General features: G+C 43.1%; 1 protein-coding gene across 7 annotated transcripts in view; it reads right to left on the reverse strand.

Moving 5' to 3' along the window:
- Positions 1-23,221, reverse strand: part of COBL (cordon-bleu WH2 repeat protein) — an 803,866-nt gene that overhangs the window by 503,224 nt on the left and 277,421 nt on the right. For 6 of the 7 annotated variants that reach the window (XM_073549883.1, XM_073549882.1, XM_073549884.1 and 3 more), the window contains one exon: positions 7,474-7,684. The exons of the other annotated variant lie outside the window; for it this stretch is intronic. In XM_073549883.1, coding sequence (XP_073405984.1) covers positions 7,474-7,684 — 211 coding nt within the window. The remainder of the gene's footprint in view (positions 1-7,473; positions 7,685-23,221) is intronic. 7 annotated transcript variants of the gene reach the window in all.

The raw sequence follows: 23,221 nt of genomic DNA on the forward strand, positions 1-23,221 counted from the left end.
ATACGCCTAATTCCTCGAAGCCATCGATCTCCTGAAAAAATAAATAAATAAACAAACAAAAATACTTCCTGTTCCGATGTAGTCCTTAACCCCTTCCTGACCAAGCCTATTTTGACCTTAATGACCAGGCCATTTTTTGCAATTCTGACCAGTGTTCCTTTATGAGGTAGTAACTCTGGAATGCTTCAACGGATTCTAGCGATTCTGAGATCGTTTTTTCATGACGTATTGGGCTTCATGTTAGTAGTAAATTTGGGTCGATAATTTTTGTGCTTATTTGTGAAAAAATCAGAAATTTGGCAAAAATTTAGAAAATTTTGCAATTTTCACATTTTGAATTTTTTTTCTATTAAACCAGAGAAATATGTGACACAAACTAGTCACTAAATAACATTTCCCACATGTCTACTTTACATCAGCACAATTTTGGAAACAACATTTTTTTTTGTTAGGAAGTTATAAGGGTTAAAAGCTGACCAGTGATTTCTCATTTTTACAACAAAATTTACAAAACTATTTTATTTAGGGACCACCTCACATTTTAAGTCACTTTGAGGTGTCTATATGGAAGAAAATACCCAAAAGTGACACCATTCTGAAAACTGCACCAGTCAAGCTACTCAAAACTAGATTCAAGAAGATTATTAACCATTCAGGTGCTTCACAGGAACTAAAGCAACGTGGAAAGAAAAAATGGACATTTTAATTTTTCCAACAAAAATTTTCTTTTAGCATCAATTTTTTCATTTTCACATGGGAAACAGGATAATATGGATCCTAAAATTTGTTGGGCAATTTCTCTTGAGTACCCCGATACCTCATATGTGGTCATAAACCACTGTTTGGGCACATGGTAGGGCTCAGAAGAGAAGGAGCGCCATTTGACTTTTTGAATGGAAAATATGCTGGAATATTTAGCGGTTGCCATGTCGCATTTGGAGGGCCCCTGTGTGCCTAAACATTGGAGCTCCCCCACATGTGATCCCATTTTGGAAACTAGACCCCCCCAAGGAACTTATATAGATGCATAGTGATCACTTTGAACCCCCAGGTGCTTCACAAATTGATCTGTGAAAAAAAGGACTTTTTTTTCACAGAAATGTTCTTTTAGCCTCAGTTTTTTCATTTTCACATGGGCAACAGGATAAAATGGATCCTTGAATTTGTTGTGCAATTTCTCCTGAATACACCGATACCTCATATGTGGTCATAAACCACTGTTTGGGCACATGGCAGGGTCCAGAAGAGAAGGAGTGCTATTTGACTTTTTGAATGGAAAATTAACTCCAATAGTTATCGGACACCATGTCGCGTTTGGAGAGCCCCTGTGTGCCTAAACAGTGAAATCCCCACACAAGTGACACCATTTTGGAAACTAGACCCTTTATGGAACATATCTACATGTATAGTGAGCACTTTGAACCCCCAAGTGCTTCACAAAAGTTTATAACGCAGAGCAGTGAAAATAAAAAATCATTTTTTTTCCTCAAAAATTATTATTTAGCACACTATTTTTAATTTTCACATGGCTAACAGGAGAAATTGGACCACAAAAGTTGTTGTCCAGTTTGTCCTGAGTACGGTGGTACCCCATATGTGGGGGGAACCACTGTTTGGGCGCTCGGCAGGGCTCAGAAGGGAAGGTGCGCCATTTGACTTTTTGAAATGAAAATTAGCTCTAATCGTTAGCGGACACCATGTTGTGTTTGGAGAGCCCCTGTGTGCCTAAACTGTGGATCTCCCCCACAAATGACCCCATTTTGGAAACTAGACCCCCTAAGGAACTTATCTAGATGCATAGTGAGCACTTTGAACCTCCAGGTGCTTCACAGAAATTTATAACGCAGAGCCGTGAAAATAAAAAATATTTTTTTTTCCTCAAAAAATTATTTTTTAGTGCGCAATTTTTTATTTTCACAAGGGTAACAGGATAAATTGGACCCCAAAAGTTGTTGTCCAGTTTGTCCTGAGTATGCTGGTACCCCATATGTGGGGGGACCACTGTTTGGGCACACGTCGGGGCTCCGAAGGGAAGTAGTGACATTATGAAATGCTGACTTTGATGGAATGGTCTGTGGACGTCATGTTACATTTGCAGAGCCCCTGATGTACCTAAACTGTGGAAACCCCCCACAAGTGACCCAATTTAGGAAACTAGACCCCACAAAGAACCTATGTAGATGTGTGGTGAGCACTTTGAACCCCCAAGTGCTTCACAGAAGTTTATAACGCAAAGCTGTGAAAATAAAAAATCATTTTTTTCCTCAAAAAATGATTTTTTAGCTCACAATTTTTTATTTTCACAAGGGTAACAGGAGAAATCGGACCCCAAAAGTTGTTGTTCAGTTTGTCCTGAGTATGCTGGTACCCCATATGTGGGGGGAACCATTGTTTGGGCACACGTCAGGGCTCGGAATGGAAGTAGTGACGTCTTGAAATGCAGACTTTGATGGAATGGTCTGCGGTCGTTGTTACGTTTGCAGAGCCCCTGATGTGCCTAAACAGTAGAAACCCCCCACAAGTGACCCCATTTTGGAAACTAGACCTTCCAAGGAACATATCTAGATGTCTGTTGAGCACTTTGAACTCCCAAGTGCTTCACAGAAGTTTATAACGCAGAGACGTGAAAATAAAAAATATCTTTTTTTCCACAAAAATAATTTTTTAGCCCCCAATTTTTTTATTTTTCCAAGGGTAACTGGAGAAATTAGACACCAATTTGCAATTTTTTTCCTGAGTACACTGATACCCCATATGTTGGGGTAAACCACTGTTTGGGCACACGTTGGGGCTTCGAAGGGAGGGAGCACCGTTTGACTTTTTGAACGCAAAATTGGCTGGAATCAATAGTGGCACCATGTCGCGTTTGGCGACTCCCTGATGTGCCTAAACAGTGGAAACCCCTCAATTCTAACTCCAACCCTAACCCCAACACAACCCTAACCCTAATCCCAACCCTAACCATAACCCTAACCCCAACACACCCCTAACCCTAATCTTAACACTAATTCCAACCCTAACCCTAATTCCAACCCTAACCCCAACACATCCCTAACCCTAATCTTAACTCTAATTCCAACCTTAACCCTAATTCCAACCCTAACCCTAATATCAACCCTAAATCTAATTCTAACCCTAACCCTAATTCCAACCCTAACCCTAATTCCACTCTAACCCTAACCCTAATTCCAACCCTAACCCTAATTCCAACCCTAACCCTAATTCCACCCTAACTCTAACCCTAATTCCAACCCTAACCCTAATTCTAACCCTAACCCTAATGGAAAAATAAAAATAAAAATATTTTCTTTATTTTATTAGTTGTACCTACCTATGGGGGTGATAAACGGGGGGTTTATTTATTTTTTATTTCATTTTGATCACTGTGAGAGTTCATCACAGTGATCAAAATGAATGAATGGAATCTGCAGCCGCAGATTTGAGCCGGGACCGCAGGACACTGGGAGCGACAGCCGCACTCGGAAGGTACTGGGGGGGGCAATCGGAAGGCAGGGGGGAGCAGAGGGAAGGCAGGGGGAGCAGATGAGGACAGCGGTGGCAGATCGCCGCTGTCATTCAGTGGCGGGGGGCAGATCACCGGTGGGGGGGACAGATTGGTGTCTCCAGCCATGTCCGATGCTATTGCAGCATCGGCCATGGCTGGATTGTAATATTTCATCAATTTTCACTGATGAAATATTACTATCGCTCTGATTGGCTGTTTCACTTTTAACAGCCAATCAGAGCAATCGTAGCAACGTGGGGGCGAAGCCACCCCCCTGTGGTGAAGTACAAAGCCCACTGTGTGTGTGGGTCGGGTGACCTTTGAATTCATGACGCCACATAGGTGTCACTGGTCATAATGGCACAGGTTTTCATGACGCCTATGTGGCGTCATTGGTCAGGAAGGGGTTAATAACGAGTGTCCCACGACAAGTCCAGCTCTGCTACATCTGGATGCATGACATCCACAAATAGCAGAGCTTGTAGATGACCACTGGAGATCTCTGGCGGTCACCTACACTGTAGTTCTAGCGGTCAGCTGACCGTGAGAACTAGCCTAGTGACCGGAGATAACACCCTGTCATGTGCATGGCAGCTCTCGCGGTAACACGGCAGTTCTCGTGGTAAGCTATCACGAGAACTGCAGTGGATGGGGACTTCCAGCGGTGGGAGGAGGTAAGATCTTATGCAAATAAGTAGACATGCGTAGTAAGCTGCGTTTATGCAGTTTTCACGCAGGTGATTAATCATTAGATGCGTTTTTACCGCATCTAATTATTGTCTATGGGAAATTTACACTGCGGGGATGGAGCGTCCCTGCATCGTAAACAGACATGCTGCGGTCTGGAAAGACGCGCCGCATGTGCGGATACGCAGGTCTGCCACCTGCGTCTTTGAAAGCATAGTGGAGATGGGATTTCATGAAATCCCCTCCACTATTCTGTAACATTTGGACGCTGCGGGTTTGACACGGCGGCTGTCAAACCCACAGCGGCTGTCAAACCCACAGCGTTTTCTGACAGTGGAAACATACCCGTAGGGTATGATCCCATGGTCAAGAATGGCTCAGTATTTGCTCGGGATTTGACACAGGTGAAATCTGCACCATATCTGCATCTGAGGTCACTGGCAGGTCACCTGCGGTTTTTGATGCGTTTTTTTACATGCGTTATTTTCATTGCATGCATTTTTTGTTTGTCACTTGAAATAAAGCTAATTGAAAGTTGGCTTCTGGGAATGAAAAAAAGTGATTTCCTGTTTGCAAATATATTGGGTTATGTTCCCATAATCAGTAAACGCTGCGGGTTGGATGCTGCGTACATCCGCTGCGTCCAACCTGCAGCGTCCAGCTGTTACAGCATAGTGGATGGCATTTCAAGAAATCCCATGCCCGTTATGCGTGCAATGGTTCCCGCAGTTCATCTGCAGAGACGGACATGTGGCGCATCTTTCCAAACCGCAGCATGTCAATTTATGTATCTGCGTAAAGTACCCATACACTTTCATTAGATGCAGTAAAACTGCATTATCTTCCTAGTCACATGCATATTAAGTGCAGAAATGCAGCTTACTATGCATGTGTACTGATTTACATAATAGTGAATCTTGTGACACAGACAGAAGTACATGACACAGAAAGTAGAGAAAAGCACAGAGAGAGGTCCCCTCCTTTTTAAGAAATAAATAATAATTTTAAAAAATGGCGTGGGGTCCTCCTATATTTGTTAACCAACCAGAGTAAAGTTTACTACTGGAACTGGTATTTCAGGCTGGTAAGGATCCAATATCCATGAACCTTACCAGCCTGATAATACCAGTCTGCTTACCTTGGATGGTTAGCAAAAATAGTGGGATCCCCTTCAAAATAAACAGCGTGGGGGTCCCCCAATTTTTGTTAACCAGCCAAGGAAAAGGCAGACAGCTGCAGCCTGGCATTCTCAGGCTGGCGAGGCCAATGGATTTTGGCCCTCACCAGCCTAAAAATAGCAGGTCGCAGCCGCCCCACAGTTGGCGCATCCAAAGATGCGCCAATCGTGGCACTTTACCCGGCTATTCCCACTTGCCCTGTAGCGGTGGCAAGTGGGGTAATATTTGTTGGGTTGATGTCACCTTCGTATTGTCCGCGACATCAAGCCCACGGCTTAGTAATGGAGAGGCATCTATAAGACACCTACCCATTATTAATCCTATAGTTATTTGGTAAATAAAGACACATAATCACACAGACTCCTTTAATAGTCTCAATTAAACCATATTTACCAAACAACAATTCCACCAAGGCCCTCGATCTCCAGTAAGAGAAATAGAATAAAAAAAGCAACAGTATACCATACCTTTCCACAGAGAAGATATACATACTGTCCCACGACGAGTCCAGTTCTGCTACATCTGGATGCCTTTGGCTAAATGGTGGCATTATGCAATGACTTAGCCTGACTTCCAGATACAGCGAAGCTTGTAGATGACCACTGGAGATAACTCGATCTCCAGCAGTCACCTGCACTGCAGTTCTCATGATCAGCTTACCGTGAGAACATGCCTAATGACCGGAGATAACCCCAGAGGTCACGTGCATGGCAGTTCTCGCGGTCGGCTCGGCTCAGCTCATCGCAAGAACTGCAGTGGACACAAGCCTCCGGCTGTGGCACAAGGTAAGACATTATTTAAATTAATTCACTTGCGTAGAAAGCTGCATTCCTGCACTTAATACGCATGTGACTATAAAGAGAATGTGGTTTTACCGCATCAAATGATAGTCTATGGGTAATTTATGCTGTGGAGACGGAGTTTCTCCACAATATAAATAGACATGCTGCGGTCTGGAAAGACGCGCTGCATGTCCTTTTCCACAGGGATGCCGGAGGCGTCTCTGAACACATAGTGGAGATAGGATTTCATGAAATCCCATTCACTATGCTGTAATATCTGGCTGCTGCAGGTTTGACGCTGCGGATGCATGCAGCATCCAACCTGCACCGTTTAGTGACAGTGGGAACATACCCTTAAGCTATTCACCTTCCTCCTAGATAATCAGAGGGCAGTGTAGAGTGTAAATTACCTACAAAAGGGAAAGTGTGCTGAAAAAAGGAAAGATTCCAGAGTGAGTAAAAAAAATCAAACAAAATGAAGTATAAAGTACATATTTTTAATTTATATGCTACCAACTTCCTAAAAAGAAACAGAAGGTAGGTGCAAAGTAAGGAATAGAAACAGCAAGGAGATAAACCCTAGCTGGAATTTCACTGACTGGCATTGAACTATAGCACAATGGCTGAATATCCACAATAAACTACTGTATCACCAGCAAAAAATGCCAGCAGGGGGAAAGAATATAAAGCCACACCCGAAAGGTGATAGGACAGACAAATGAAAACATATGTGTATAAACAAATGGCACCAGAATAACAGGACCTGAAAACCCTGAGAAAAAGTGTGTCTGCTGTGGCTCTCCAGGTAGAGAAGCCGACCACAAAACCCAGTCTAACGGTTCGAATCAAGGAGCATGACACAGTCCCAGAATAGCCCACCACAGTGGCTTGTACTGGATAGGCAAGAGACTGGAATGGTGCATATAACTCTGTCACATGACAACACTGCCTGCTTTTGGCCAAAATTTTATGTAAACCCATTCAGGAGTATCAAATCACTCTCTTGTCGGTTAGACACCATCATGACTGTTTTGGTCACTGACGAAAAAAAATATTAAATATTGTGATTCCCAGTAATTGAAACAAGCAGTATATTACAAATTTGCCTAATTTATTGGCACACATTTATATTTATTAACATAAAACTTAAAACTCTGTTAATAAAAATTTAAGATTTTTTAATTTTGTAACTGAACATAAAAATATCACATTTCATTTTCATCAGAAATAGCTTAAGAAGGTTGAACTCAGCTTTGGAAATGAGTTCTAGATATGTAGCAGAGAAACATTTACAGTTGCTGAAATTGTTTCCTTAACTAACCTCGGGAATCTTTGGAGGTGGCTTTCGGACTTTTAATTCTGTAACTTTCTCCTTTAGAAATATAGTTTCTACGTCTAAAGTTCCAATGAGGGTATTTGGCCTTAATGTCAAAGGTTGCTGTGATACTCCGGAGCGCACCTCAAGAGTGTGCTGAACAGGATTCAAATGTTGTTGGCTGCACAGGTCCACCAAGAAGTCCATCACTGCTTTACTAAAAAAAAAACAGAATGGACTTAATTATTTACCAAATAAAATATAACTACTTAACTACTTCAAGAATAAGGCTGTGTTTAAATCTGATTGAGTTCCCACATATTTACCTTTTTATTGAGTTACAGAACTGTTGACTAAACAATTTTTTAAATTAAAAAAAGAAGCAGAAACCCTCAGGAAAAGGGAATGTCTCTAGTGTGAACAAATCCTTAATCTAAAAAAAGATAAGTGGATCTGTCTGTGTTTAACCTCTTCACGACCGCCCACTGTAGATAAACGTTGGCGCTTGCTGGGCTTTGTGCAGCGCCGACGTTTATCTACTGTCGGCGGTTTTGTGCCCCCCGGGACCCCCACATACCTTACAACGCGGGGATCCTGGTGCACAATGCATGCTGGGACCCCCGACGTCATCGAGACCTGATTGGTTCAGGTCCTGATGACATCAGCGTCACAGCAGCCAATGGGAGCGATCGCTGGGAAAGCTGCTTGTTTCCCGGCGATCTCACTCATTGTAACGCGGCTTCTCCTCTGATCTAACACTGACAGATGATCAGAGGTGAAGCAGCGTTACTGTGTGACTAGATCGCTGCCTGGCACAGCTGATCGCTGCCTGGCACAGCTGGCCTTGTCACACAGTAACGCTGCTTCACCTCTGATCATCTGTCAGTGTGAGATCAGAGGAGAAGTGGCGTTACTATGAGTCAGATCGCAGCGCAGCGATCTTGTCACAAAAATAAAAAAAAGTAAAGAAAAAAAAAGAAAAAAGCAGGTACACAGGTTAGGGCTAGGGTTAGGGCTAGGGTTAGGGCTAGGGCTGGGATTAAGGTTATGGGTGTGTTGGTGTTAGGTTTGTGGTTAGGGTTATGGTTAGGGCTGAGATTAGGGTTAGGGGTTAGGGTTGGAATTAGAATTGGGGGTTTCCACTGTTTAGGTACATCAGGGGCTCTGTAAATGCAATATGATGCCCGCAGACCATTCCATCAAAGTCTGCATTTCAGAACGTCACTACTTCCCTTCCGAGCCCTACCGTGTGCCCAAACAGTAGTTTTCTCCCACATATGGGGTACCAGCGTACTCAGGACAAATTGGACAACAACTCTTAGGGTCCAATTTCTCCTGTTACCCTTGTGAAATTAAAAATTGGGGGCTAAAAGATAATTTTTGTGGAAAAAAAATGATTTTTTTATTTTCACGCCTCTACATTATAAACTTTACTGAAACACTTGGGGGTTCAAAGTGCTCACCGCACATCTAGATAAGTTCCTTGGGGGGTCTAGTTTCCAAAATGGGGTCACTTGTGGGGGATTTCCACTGTTTAGGTACATCAGGGGCTCTGCAAACGCACATGACACCCGCAGACCATTCCATCAAAGTCTGCATTCCAGAACGTCACTACTTCCCTTCTGAGCCCCACTGTGTGCCCAAACAGTAGTTTTCTCCCACATATGGGGTACCAGCGTACTCAGGACAAATTGGACAACAACTTTTAGGGTCCAATTTCTCCTGTTACCCTTGTGAAAATAAAAATTGGGGGCTAAAAGGTCATTTTGTGGAAAAAAAAATGATTTTTTATTTTCATGGCTCTACGTTATAAACTTCTATGAAGCACTTGGGGGTTCAAAGTGTTCACAACACATCTAGATAAGTTCTTTAAGGGGTCTAGTTTCCAAAATGGGGTCACTTGTTGGGTGTTTCCACTGTTTAGGTACATCAGGGGCTCTCCAAATGCGACATGGCATCCGATTTCAATTCCTGCCAATTCTGCATTGAAAAAGTCAAACGGCGCTCCTTCCGTTCTGAGCTCTGCCATGTGCTCAAACAATGGTTTAGCCCCACATACGGGGGTATCTGCGTATTCGGGAGAAATTGCACAACAAATTTTGTGGTTCATTTTCTCTTTTTACACTTGTGAAAATAAAAAAAAATGGTTTTGAAGTAAAATGTTTGTGAAAAAAAGTTAAATGTTTATTTTTTCCTTCCATATTCCATTCATTCATGTGAAGCACCTGAAGGGTTAATAAACTTCTTGAATGTGGTTTTGAGTACATTGAGAGGTGCAGTTTTCAGAATGGTGTCACTTTTGGGTATTTTCTGTCATATTGACCCCCCAAACTCACTTCAAATGTGAGGTGGTCCCTAAAAAAAATGGTGTTGCAAATTTTGTTGTAAAAATGAGAAATCGCTGGTCAAATTTTAACCCTTATAACTTCCTAAAAAAAAAAATTATGTTTCCAAAATTGTGCAGATGTAAAGTAGACATGTGGGAAATGTTATTTATTAACTATTTTGTGCGATATCACTCTCTGATTTAAGGGCATAAAAATTAAAAGTTTGAAAATTGCAAAATTTTCTAAATTTTCGCCAAATTTTGATTTTTTTAACAAATAAGCGCAGCTCATATCTAAAAAATGTTACCACCATCATGAAGTACAATATCTCATGAGAAAACAATGTCAGAATCAGTAGGATCCGTTGAAGCGTTCTAGAGTTATGACCTCATAAAGTGACACTGGTCAGAATTTAAAAAATTGGCCCGGTCACGAAGGCAAAAACAGGCTCGGGTGTGAAGGGGTTAAAGGGAATCTGTCACCCCCTGGGACACTTTTCAGCTATTTCTATGGGAATACGGGTAATAGAAATGTTAGGACTCATGCACACATTGAGTATTTGGTGACGTTTTTACCCCAGTATTTGTAAGCCAAAACCAGGAGTGGAACGGTCAGAGGAAAAGCATTAGGCCGTCGTCACACTACAGAGAAATACGGACGAGTGAGAAGCGTAAAAAACACACATTGCACATGGACCAATGATTCTCTATGGGGTAGCTCCCATCAGCCATATATTTCTCGCGCATAATTTACGGTCCGTGACAATCGCAGCATACTGCCATTGTCAGCATATTCCGGCCGAAATACGCCAATGCAAGTCTATGGGTGCGCAAAAAAAACGCATTACACACGGACCAGATGTGTGACTTGTGAGAAATACCCACCCGGTGTCCTTTAGAAAAGACAGCAATTCAGTGCACGATACAGTAAAATCAAACTGACAGGTTTAATAAAGAAATGAAAAAATAGATATATACACATAGAACACACACATATATATATATATATTGTCATTGAGACATATATATATATATATATATATATATATTTATATATTTCATAGAGTTCTACATAGCATAATAGCCGCAAAATCAATTGCCGGCTTCTGTAAAATCACTCCCAAACCCGACATGAAATGACACATGGTTTACATACAGTAAACCATTTCATTTCATGTATTTTTTTATTTGTCCCTCACTAATAATTAAATTAGGGTTTGTGTGTAAAATTTGAGACGTCTAGGTGCTAAATTAAGGGGTTAATTCATTGGAAAAATGTGTGCGCTCCCGCGGCTAAATCGCAACCAGAGAGGTAAAGCAGGTGAGTGAGGGCAGATTTTAATAGCCTTGAGAGAGACCATTTTTTTGGCTCCCCCCTGGCTACAAAAATCTGCCCCCAGACACCCCAGAAAAGGCGCATCTATAAGATGCACCTTTTCTGGCACTTATCCTCTCTATTACCATTGCCCTGTAGCGGTGGCTAATGGGTTAATATTAATGGCTTAATGTCACCTTGCAATTGGAAAGTGACATTAAACCAATTAATAATGGAGAGGTGTCAATAAGACACTGATCCATTATTAACCCTAGACTATGAAAGGGTTAAAAAAATCACATAGACATTAATGAAAAATTATTATAATGAAATAAAGACACCTAGTTTTTGACAAGATTTATTGCTCTGGTAATCCAAAAATAAACCAACGACCTGTAACAAAAATAAAACAAAAAAACAACCATATCCTTACCTCTCCGCTGCTCAGTCAGGTCCCCCACTGCAATCCATCAGAAAGGGTTAAGTGGTTTACACAGGGACTGGTGCTAATGCGACCAGCCCCATGTAAACCACTGCCAGAATGAATTATTTCATCTCTGCGCAGCCTCCCTGGCTGCCCGGAGATTAACTAATTAGCGTGGGAAAGTTTCTGCATTTTTTCCTACACTCATTAGTTCACCTTGGGTCAGCTGGGTGACTCCGAGCAGCCTCAGTGACGTCAGCGGGAGACCCCAGCTGACCTGAGGTGAACTGATGAGCATGGGAAAAGTCAGAAACTTTCCCACGCTAATTAGTTCATCTCCAGGCAACCAGTGAGGATGCGCAGAGCTGAATTAATTTATTCTGAAATAGTTTACAGTGGGGCTGGTCACATTAGCACCAGTACACATTGTAAACTATTTAACCCCTTGTGAAGGATTACAGCGTGGGACATGACTGATCGGCGGAGAGGTAGGGTTCTTGTTGATTTTTTTTTTGCAGATCATGGTTTTATTTTGGAATAGCGGAGTAATAAAAATTGGTAAAAAACTTGGTGTCTTTATTTCATTAACCTCCTAAATGACCGCCATTTAACTGACCTGAGATATAAGAAAATAGCCTCCCCATAGGTGACAATCCAGCAGCTGTCGGCTGTCCACTATAGATGACAACTTGCTGCATCAGCCACGATCAGTGTTTTCACCGTCCAAATCTGTTTAACCCCTTAGATGCTGCTGTCAATAGTGAATACATCATATGAATGGTTAACAGAGTGTGGGGGCTCCTTCTTTATCCCCGTTGGTGCCCTTAGATGATGACTGTGTGGTCCTGATGTTTGCCATGGCAATTCACGACCAAATAGCAGCCTTAGAGTCTGACGGCTGTTGTAACCTGTTCAGAAGTTAGCTGCATTTAGGTTGTAAAAATACACATTTTCATTTCTGTCATGCCACTTTGCATTAATTCCTGAAAGTCACCTGAAGGGTTAATAAACTACCTGACTGCAGTTGTCAATATGTCAGGGGGTGCTGTCTTTAAAATGGTATAACTTTTGGGGGTTTCCCAGTATATATGACCCCCAAAGGCACTTCAAACATGGATAGGTCACAAAAAAAATAAATTTTGTAAATTTCCTTGAAAAAATGAAAAATTACTGCTACATTTTTAAACCTCCTAAAATGCTAACAAAATAAAAGGAAATTTTACAAATGGTGCTGATGTAAAACAGGCATGTGGGAAATGTTATTTATTAATGTTTTTGTGTTGTGTGACTATCTGAATTAAAGGGATAATCATTCAAAGTTTGAAAATTGCCAATTTTTTAACATTCTCAAATTTCTGATATTTTTTATAAATAAACACAAAACATATCGACCTAAATTTACCATGATCAAAAAGTATAATGTGTCACGAAAAAACAATCTCAAAATCACTGGGATTTGTTGAAGCGTTCCAGAGTTATTACCACATAAAGTGACACTGGTCAGATTTTAAAAAATTGGCTCTGTCACTAAGGGGTTAAAAGACTTTTTAATTAATGTCTATGTGTGTTTTTAACCCTTTCATAGTCTAGGGTTAATAATGGATCAGTGTCTTATTGACACTTCTCCATTATTAATCGCCTAAATGTCACCTTCCAATCGAATGGTGACATTAACCCTTTGTTATTAACCCATTTGCCACCGCTACAGGGCAATGGGAATAGAGAGGATAAGTGCCAGAAAAGGCACATCTTATAGATGCGCCTTTTCTGGGGTGAATGGGGGCAGATTTTTGTAGCTGGGGGTGGGCAAAAACAATGGTCCCTCTCAAGGCTATTAAAATCTGCCCTCACTCACCTGCTTTACCTCTCTGGTTGACAAATTACCCCGGGAGCCCACACAATTTTTTACAACGAATTAACCTCTTAAATTAACACCTACACCTCCCAAATTTTACACACATACCCTCATCTACTTACTAGTGAAAGACATATAAAAAAACATGAAATGAAATGGTTTACTGTATGTATACCATGTGTCATTTCATGTCGGGTTTTGGAATGATTTTAATGAAGCCGGCAAATGTTTCAGCGGCTATTTGGCTATGTAAAACTATATGAAATATAAATATATATATATGTGTGTGTCTCTATAACATGTGTATATATATATACAGTATATGCATTCTATCTGTCTATATCTATTCTTTCGTTTGTGTTTGAAAACCTGTCATTGGGCTCCATTATATGTCCATTTTGCAAGCCTGCGGGAAAATCTCGGCATTCAGATGCCATACTGATTACATACGGATAGAGATGAGCGACTTTGCCTTTTTTAGGGTCGAGTCAGGTTTCATGGAACATGACTTTCGCAAAAGTCGGGTCGAACGAAATCGGCCGACTATAGGGAAACGTCTGATGCCGACTGAAACACGAAACCCAATGCAAGTCAATGGGCAAGCAAAGTCGGCAGGGAGTGGAGGATAGTAAACACACCTACAGTGCCCATTTCAATGCCAAAAACATCAGTTCTTATTACTGAAGCTTGTCAACCTTAATTTACTTCATAATAATAGTTACGCATTGAAAACTGGGGGTTATTTGGCTAAAGTTGTGGGGTAGGGCTGGCTCCAGGTTTTCGTGTGCCCTGGGCCAAAGAGTGTCAGTGCACCCCTTTAACACATACCACAACTCATGATGCTCCGATATGGCACAGAAATATAGGTATAGTAAAATGACAAATACTTCACTGCTTACATGACATGACTGATCTATTTTAAATTGTGCAATAGCGCATAAAAAGGACAGTATATTACTCCATACAGTATTATGGCCACCACATTGTGTGCCATACAGAATAATGAGCCCCATATATTTCTCCATACAGAATACTTGGTCACATATAATGTTCCATACAGTATATGATGAGCTCACATAATGCTACAGTATCTGATGGTCTCCATGGATGATGCTCCAGTGTGTTATGGGCCCAAATAATGCTCCATATATAATGGTCCCCATTTCTAATGCTCCAGTGTATAATGTGCCCCATAGATGCTGCTCCAGCGTCTGATGTCCCCCATTTGGAATGCTCCAGTATATGATGGGCCCCATGGATGATGCTCCAGTGTATGATGGGCCCTAATAATGCTCCATATATAATGGGCTTCATTTCTAATGCTCCAGTGTATAATGGGCCCCGTAAATGCTGCTCCAGTGTCTGATGTCCCCCTTTTGGAATGCTCCAGTATATGATGGGCCTCATGGATGATGCTCCAGTGTATGATGGGCCCTAATAATGCTCCATATATAATGGGCTCCATTTCTAATGCTCCAGTGTATAATGGGCCCTGTAAATGCTGCTCCAGTGTCTGATGTCCCCCATTTGGAATGCTCCAGTATTTGATGGGCCTCATTTTTAATGAACCCAGGCATGGTATGTGAAAAGAGCTCCATGGAGTAATCTGAAGCGTGTGCTGCTGCATCCTTCACTTTTGGTGTGGGTGAAGGACATAAGGAAAGGGGTTGCTCCTGAACAGAAGCCTGCAATAATGACTCAGAAACTTCAGAAGAGGAAGCGATAGAGCTGGAGGCTGTTTCAGCAATGTAAGCCAAAAACAGTTCCTGATGCTCCGGCTTTAAAATCAGTCTACCTACTCCCAGAAAAGGGAGCCTTACAGGCCTTCCGGAGCTACACCATGACGCAGGCTCAACACTTCCAGCCTTAGCTGCTATTGTGTTTTTGGCACTACCAGCAGATGCACCGCCACCGCCATGAGTACCAGGAGGCCCCCCACGCCCATGTCCGCGTCCTCTTCCACCATACCTCCTCATATTTTGGAAAATGGACCCAAAATACCAGCAGATATATGGTACTGTATCAGAAGCGTACAGCTCTATACAGTCTAGGGATAACAGTAAATCTCCCTATATATTTCATGAGTAATACATAGACGCTCACAGGCTCAGTATGGATTACACAATAAAATAAAAAGTTGAAAAAGGGTTCAGTATCACCAGAATCAAGGTATATATAGTATAGTGTAAACATTATGAATCTCCGTATATATTTCAGGAGGCAGACACAAACGCTCTCAGGCCCAGTATGGATTACACAAGAATATAAAAAGCTGTAAATGGGTAATGTAACACAAGCGTACAGCTGTATACAGTGTTGGGGTAATCTTAAAGCTACAAATATATTTCCAGAGTAACAGACAGATGTTCACAGGCTCATTATGGATTACACCAGAATCTAAATAGCAAAAAGGTTACTGTATCAGAAGCGTACAGCTGTATACAGTGTTGGCCAAATTTGAAATCTCGGTATATATTTCCCGAGTCACCCTCAGACGCTCATTCAGTCTGGGTTTGACCATAATAAAAAATGTAAAAAAGGTACTGGATAACAAGATAGCAAGTATATATATTATAGGGTACAATTGAAATCTACATATACATTGTACCGTAATAACTCTCAGATGCTCACTCAGTATGGATTTGACAGTAATACTAAATGTCGAACAAAGGTACTGTTTAACATGATACAAGCTGTATCGAGTATAGGGTAAAAATTGGTATCTCCGATTCACCGTATATATAGAAGGCATAAACCACACACGCTCACTCACTATGGATGATACCGTAATAAAAAATTTTGAACAAAGGTACTGTATCAGCACATACCAGGTGTATCCAGTCTAGGGGTAATTGTAAATTTCCATCTATACTCCTAGAGTCAGACACAGACACTCACAGTCTCAATATGTATTACACCAGAATTTAAAAAGTAGAAAAAGGGAAAGGTATTCGAAGCGTACAACAGTATACAGTGTTGTGGTACTTTTAAATCTTTGTATATATTTCAATCTCAGTAAGCCAGTCCAGACTCTCCGTTACTGGAAACTACATGGATACAAGTACAGACGGAAAGTCGAGTGTTAGCAGAAATTTGGGAATTACTCATCGTGGGAAAACCTCCAGGTAGATGTTGCAGAGGCGATGCAGACCCTCAATTACTGTGTCTGTGGAGACAGCGAAAACGGTTCTTTGTGAAGAATGGATTGCTTTATCGCAGTAGCGTGGATCACATCACCGTTACTCGTCTCCATCAAATTGTGATCACAGGGAGAGATGTAGACATGGTCCTCACTGCCTATCATGATGTGTGTGGTCATTTTGGAGTGCAAAAGACAGAAGCCACAGGCCATAGGCGATTCTATTGGATTGGCATGAGAGGAGACATTGAAAAATGGTGGCAGGAATGTCACACGTCTGTGACTATCACAACTGTGAAAGGTGATCATAAAGCACCACTGCATCCGCTTGTAAGTTGACGTCCATAACAAATGGTAGCCAATGATCATCTGAAGGTAGAGGCCAACAGGACAGGCCATAGCTACATCTTATCCATCATCGAGCAATACACCAAATTTCTAGTGACCGTCCCTGTGAAGGATTTAACTGGCCAGACTACACAGCGGTGGAGCAGGGAGAGGTAAGTATTGCAACTTGCAAGTGCTGTGGCCATGACCAAGCAGTGGGGCACACTCGTGGGCGACGGTATTGGCACAGGGCCCCTCATAGTACGCTGGTGTGTCTGACGGCGACACTGTATTGTACTATGAGGGTCCCTGTGCCAGTGCCTTCGGCCATCAGTGGGCCCATCCACCTGTTCAGAGCAATGGCACTTGCCCGGGTGCGCCAGGTGTTGACCCCAGCCCTTGGGGGGGTGGGCAGCCCAGTTAGGGAGGTTTAAAAAATGGCATATGTTGATGTGTAGGCTGGACATTCAGCTGCTGCAAATGACGGAATTGGGCAAGTCTGAGGAAGAGGAGGACAAAAGCAAGGCAGTTTTCTGGCAACCTATGTGTCATTAGGGGAAGGTGGGACAAAATCCTTTGAAACCCATGCATGGTTCATTTTAATGAAGGTTAGATCATCAACATTTTGGGTCGACAGACAGGTCCTTTTTTCTGTCAGAATTGATCCAGCAGCACTGAAGACTCTTTCAGATAACACACTAGCAGCAGGGCAAGCGAGCTCCTGTAAGGCATAGTGTGCCAATTCAGGCCAGGTGTCCAGTTTAGAGGTCCAATAGTCAAAGGGGAATGACCTGTGAGGGAGAACATCGATATGGGAGGAGAAGTAGTTTGTAACCATAGTTGACAACTGCTGTCTCCTGTCACTTGTAATCGATGCAGTATTAGCAGTCGTGTGAGCGGTACTTGAGAAATCATTCCACAACATGGTAATTAAACCCTTGTCTCTAACGCCACTTCTGCTGTGTGCACCACGAACACCTCTTCCATTGTGCCCACTATGGCTCGTGCACCATGAACACCTCTTCCATTGTGCCCACTATGGCTCGTGGGAGAACAAGCAACGCTGCTGTGTGCTGGGAAAGCCTCAAACAAACGGTTTACCAGAGTTGCTTGTTTGTTAGCCAATATTATCTCTAGGTTCTCCTGTGGCATGATGTTGTGTAATTTGCCTTTGTAGCGTGGATCGAGGATGCTGGCCAGCCAGTAGTCGTCATCCTTCATCATTTTGGCAATGCGGGGGTCCCTTTTTAGGATCCGCAAGGCATAATCGCACATGTGGGCCAATGTTCCAGGTGTCAATAATGCACTGCCACTGCTGGGTGGAGGAGCACTTTCTGGCACTTTCTGGCAAATCCACATCCCTACAGTCACGCACAAACACTGTACCTGACCTTGGAACGCCAACATTTTCTCTTGGCCCCTGAGAAGCATCCTCCTACCCAAAATAACCATCCCTGTTATGAATGAGTCACCGTAAGAGGCAAAAACAGAAATGCTAGCTAAGTCCAGAAAACCAGAGAAGTTGGCAGCTATCGGATTGCAGACCCCTGAACCTATCAACACAACTAGCAGTAGCCGTGGGGGGTTCCTACGATGCCCTAGACCCCTCGATCACAGCCGGAGGACTATATAGCCTAAAGACAGAAAGGGAAATCTAAACTGCCCCAGAGCAGACCCCAAAGTAGAAGGCAGCCCCCAACATATAATGACGGTGAAGCAAGAAGAAAGAACACTAACACAGACAGAAAGATAGACTGAGCAAAGACGGGGCCCAAGCTAACTAGATAGGAAAGGACAGGAAGGCTGCTGTCTGCAATCCGTGAAAAACCCTATGAAAATAAGAGCCAACAGACTGACAGTGAAAAAGGCCCTGAAGACGCTAGGCTTCAAAAAGACTATGTCAGTACTCAGGAATATTCTGAAGACAGAGCAACCGGCAAAAGGAGATTCAGCTCACCCCAGCAGGGAATGGCAGAATCCAGAAAAGCAAGGCAAACAAAAACAAAACACAAATGCTAAAAGGCAAAGCAGAAAACTTAGCTTTAGAGGAGAAGGAATCAGACTGGTATCCTAGAAGTCCACAGAGAAATCACCCGCAGGGCAGAAGGGCGTCGGCAGCCTTATATCCAGTCAGTGACTCCACTCAGCCAGTCATCATCATTAGGCTCAGGTGCCTGATAATCAGGCTCATTACCTTCCTTTACCAGAATAGGGAGTTCACCAGACCTCAGTGACGAAGGGGAAAATTAACTCACAACACATACCCCTCATCCTCCTCCTCTTCTTCCTCCACCTCGTCCAGGACAGTTCCCTGACCAGACAATGGCTGACTGTCAGCAAGGCTTCCCTCCTCCTCCTGTTCCTCCTCCGCTGCAGACGCCAGATCCTTAAAGTGCGTCAAACTTTGCATGAGCAGACGCATAAGTGGGATGCTTATGCTTATGATGGCGTCGTCTGCGCTTACCAGCCGTGTGCATTCCTCAAAACACTGAAGGACTTTACAGAGGTCTTTCAGCTTTGACCACTGCACACCCGACAATTCCATGTCTTCCCTCAAATTGCCTGCCCGTGTATCCTCCCACAAATGCATTACAGCCTGCCTCTGTTCACACAGCCTCTCAACCATGTGCATGGTGGAGTTCCACCTTGTTGCAACGTCTATGATTAGGCGGTGCTTGGGGAGGTGGAGTAATCGCTGTAGCTTCTGCATACGACTGGAGTGGACGTTTGATCAACGGATGTGTGAGCACAGTCTTCGCACCTTATGGAGCAGTGATGTTAACTCTGGATAATTATTAAGGAAGCACTGCACCACCAGGTTCAAAGTGTGAGCCAGGCAAGGTATGTGTGTGAGTTTTGCACGGGCTATGGCTGCCACAAAATTACGGCCGTTATCACTGACTACCTTGCCTGGCTCAAGATGTAGACTGCCCAGCCATGAATCAGTTTGTCGCTGCAAGTAGTCGGCCAGTACCTCCGCGGTGTGTGTGTTGTCGCCCAAAGACATCATCTTTAACACAGCCTGCTGACGCTTACCACTAGCTGTTCGATAGTGGGACACCTCATGTGCAACACTGCCAGATGCGGATGGAATGCTCATGTGACTGCGCTCTGTGGATGAGCTTTCACTTATGGAGGAGGAGGAGGGTCGAAAGCCTACAGCCAACTGTTTCCTATACCGTGGGCTAGGCAGCACTGTTACACCGCCGCTGTCCCCTGTGGAGCCTGCATTCACATTAACCCAGTGCGCAGTGATGGACACGTAACGGCCCTGGCCATGCCTACTGGACCATGCATCTGTTGTGAGGTGCACCTTTCCACTCACTGATTGCTTGAGTGCATGGATAATGCGGTCTTTCACATGCAGGTGGAGGGCTGGGATGGCTTTTCGAGAAAAGAAGTGCCGACTGGGTAGGTCATAGCGCGGGACTGCATAGGCCATGAGCTAATGGAAAGCTTCGCTTTCAACCAAATGGCAGGGCATCATCTCTAATGAGATTAGTTTGGCAATGTAGGTGTACGCGGATGAGAGGATGAGTACTTTCTTGTCCTACTCAGAGTGTCTGGTAGGGTGAGCTGGACTGGAGAGGGTTGGTGATGGTATTGGTGGTGATGGCCAAGATTCAGTGTTGTGTTGCAAAAGCATTGTGATTCCCTGAGTGCTTTGGCCTTGCGACGACACCTCAACATTTAGTGCTGGTGGTGTGCTTAACGGTGGCGGTGGTCTTACAGTGGGGGAAGCGATGGAGCATTGCTGGCTACCTTCAGTCGGAGCAGGTGCACATGTGCTACCTGAGGTTTTGCAGTCCATCCAACATGCAAGTGCATGTTGATTACATGTCTAAGCATGCAACTGTTATTCAAATTTCTGAGTTGTTTACCTCGGCTAAAGGTCCTTCCGCACTTCTTACAGGTAACCTTTACCTCATCAGTAGGATTTTGGACAAAGAAGTGCCACACTGCACTCTTCCTACTATGGTATACATTTTCTGGCCTTGCACGCTGTGCTAAGTTGACTGTCTGGCCAAGCTGTCCTGCAACTTTTAGTTTTTGGTTCACGTTTTTGGACAGCTACGGGCCTGCCAGATAACCGCTGCTGCGATGTCAATGCCTGCTGCAGATCCTTCTCCTTATCTGAACTATTGCCAGTGCCACCTTCCTCCCCCAATGGATGCCAATCCGGGTCCAGAACTGGGTCATCCATCACCTCCTCTTCAAGGTCATCTGCACCTTCCTCTTTACCTTCCTCTGTGTCACCGTGTAAGGTGGTATAGTATGCGGGAAGGGGCACCTGAGTTTCATCAGGGTCAGATTCTGGCTCAGTAGACTGCGAGGGCAATGTAGTGCTCTGGGTCAATGTACCAGCAGAATCATCTACCAGTGGCTGTGCATCAGTGCACTCCATGTCAGATTCATCTTGGACTGGGGAATTCAGGATTTGACCAGATAACCCAGGCATGGTATGTGAAAAGATCTCCATAGAGTAATCTGAAGTGTGGGCTGCCGCATCCTTAACTTTTGGAGGGGGTGAAGGACACAAGGAAAGGTGTTTTTCCTGACCAGAACCCTGCACTGACGACTCCGTGCTTGCAGGTTTCGAACCTTCAGAAGAGGAGGCAATAGAGCTGGTGGCTGTTTCGGCAATGTACACCAAAACCTATTCCTGATGCTCCAGCTTTAAAAGCAGTTTTCCTACTCCAAGAAAAGGGAACCTTACAGGCCTTCTTGGGCAAGATGATGACGCAGGCTCAACACCTCCTGCATTAGCTGCTATAGTGCTTTTGCAAGAACCAGCCAATACACCACCACCATCATTACCAGTTGTGCCCCCCTGCCCACGTCCGTGGCCTCTTCCACCATACTTCCTCATGTTTGGGAAAATGTACCAAAAATACCAGCAGAGACATGGTACTGTATGAGGAACGTCCAGCTATGTAAGGTGTATTAAAAAAATTAAATCTACGTATATATTTTATTAGTCAATGACGCTCTCCCAGTATGTATTTGACCGTAATCCAACAAGCAGATACACGGAACTGTATCAGAAGTGTACAGCTTTATACGTTTTTTGTGTAACTAACAATCTCCGTATATGTATTTACAGAGTGTCACACACACACACACACGCTGACTGTGTATAGATGTGACTGTAATGCGAACGGCAGATATACAATACTGTTTGAGAATCGGACAGCTCTATATGGTGTCTGTATGGAAAATTGTCAATCTCCGTCTATTTTTATACGGAGTGACACACGCTGTCTCTGTATAGTTTTGACCGTCATCAAACAGCAGATATACGAAACTGTTTGAGAAGCGGACAGCTCTATAAGGTGTAGGTCTGGAAAAATGGAAAATCTCCTCGACTTGTTTTTCCAGAGTCACACACAGATAGCTTGTATTTGTCCATGATACCAGCTGGTACACGGTAGTGTGTGAGGAACGTACACCACTATACGGTGTGTGAAAAAATGAACGCTCAGTAACTCACCAGAACAAAATAATTTTGAGCTTTGATGTCAGCATCTTTTAGTGTGTGACAGCAACAAAACAGAAAAAAATAAATCTAGTATCGCAAAAATCACATGGTCCCGAAGGAGAAAGTCATCTAATCACTTATACCGCGAGAAGAAGGGCATAAAAAATATAAAACCAATTCTTCACCTACTATTGATTTGTTCATTCTTACCCCAAAGATTGCAGTAAAATATGTGACATATTGTACTTCATGTCATTTGTAAAATTTCTTCGATATAACTTGCATTTTATTATGAAAAAAATGGAAATTTGGCAAAAATGTGTAAAATTTAGCAATTTTTGTATCCTTAAATCAGAGAGTCATATCGCACAAAATAGCTAATAAATAATATTTTCCACATGTCAAATTTACATCAGTACAATTTTGGAAACATATTTTTTTTGTTAGGATGTTATAAGGGTTAAAAGTTGACCAGCGATTTCTCATTTTTCCAACAAAATTTACAAAACCAATTTTTTAGGGCCACTTCACATTTGAAATGAGTTTGGAGGGGTCAATATTAGAGTTGAGCGAAACAGGTCGAAAAAATTCAAAAGTCGCCGACTTTTGGCAAAGTCGGGTTTCATGAAACGAAACCCGACCCTAGGATGAGGTCGGCCACGAGGTCGGCGACTTACGCGCCAAAGTCGCGTTTCAAAAGTTTGTTTTGCGCTCTTTTTCAGCCAATCAGGATCCACGGACACTGTGGGCAACGTGATGACCTAGGCACGGGTCACCACCATCTTTCAGAAGGGCATGCAAGTGATTGGCTTGCTTTGGTGGGCGTCACAGGGGGTATAAAAGGGCGTGCACGCCGACCGCCATCTTACTTCTGCCGATCTTAGTATAG

The sequence above is a fragment of the Dendrobates tinctorius genome, unplaced genomic scaffold (genome assembly GCF_039654945.1).
Source record: "Dendrobates tinctorius isolate UK_male_01 unplaced genomic scaffold, ASM3965494v1 ptg000162l, whole genome shotgun sequence".
In the NCBI taxonomy this organism is placed as follows: Eukaryota; Metazoa; Chordata; class Amphibia; order Anura; family Dendrobatidae; genus Dendrobates; species Dendrobates tinctorius.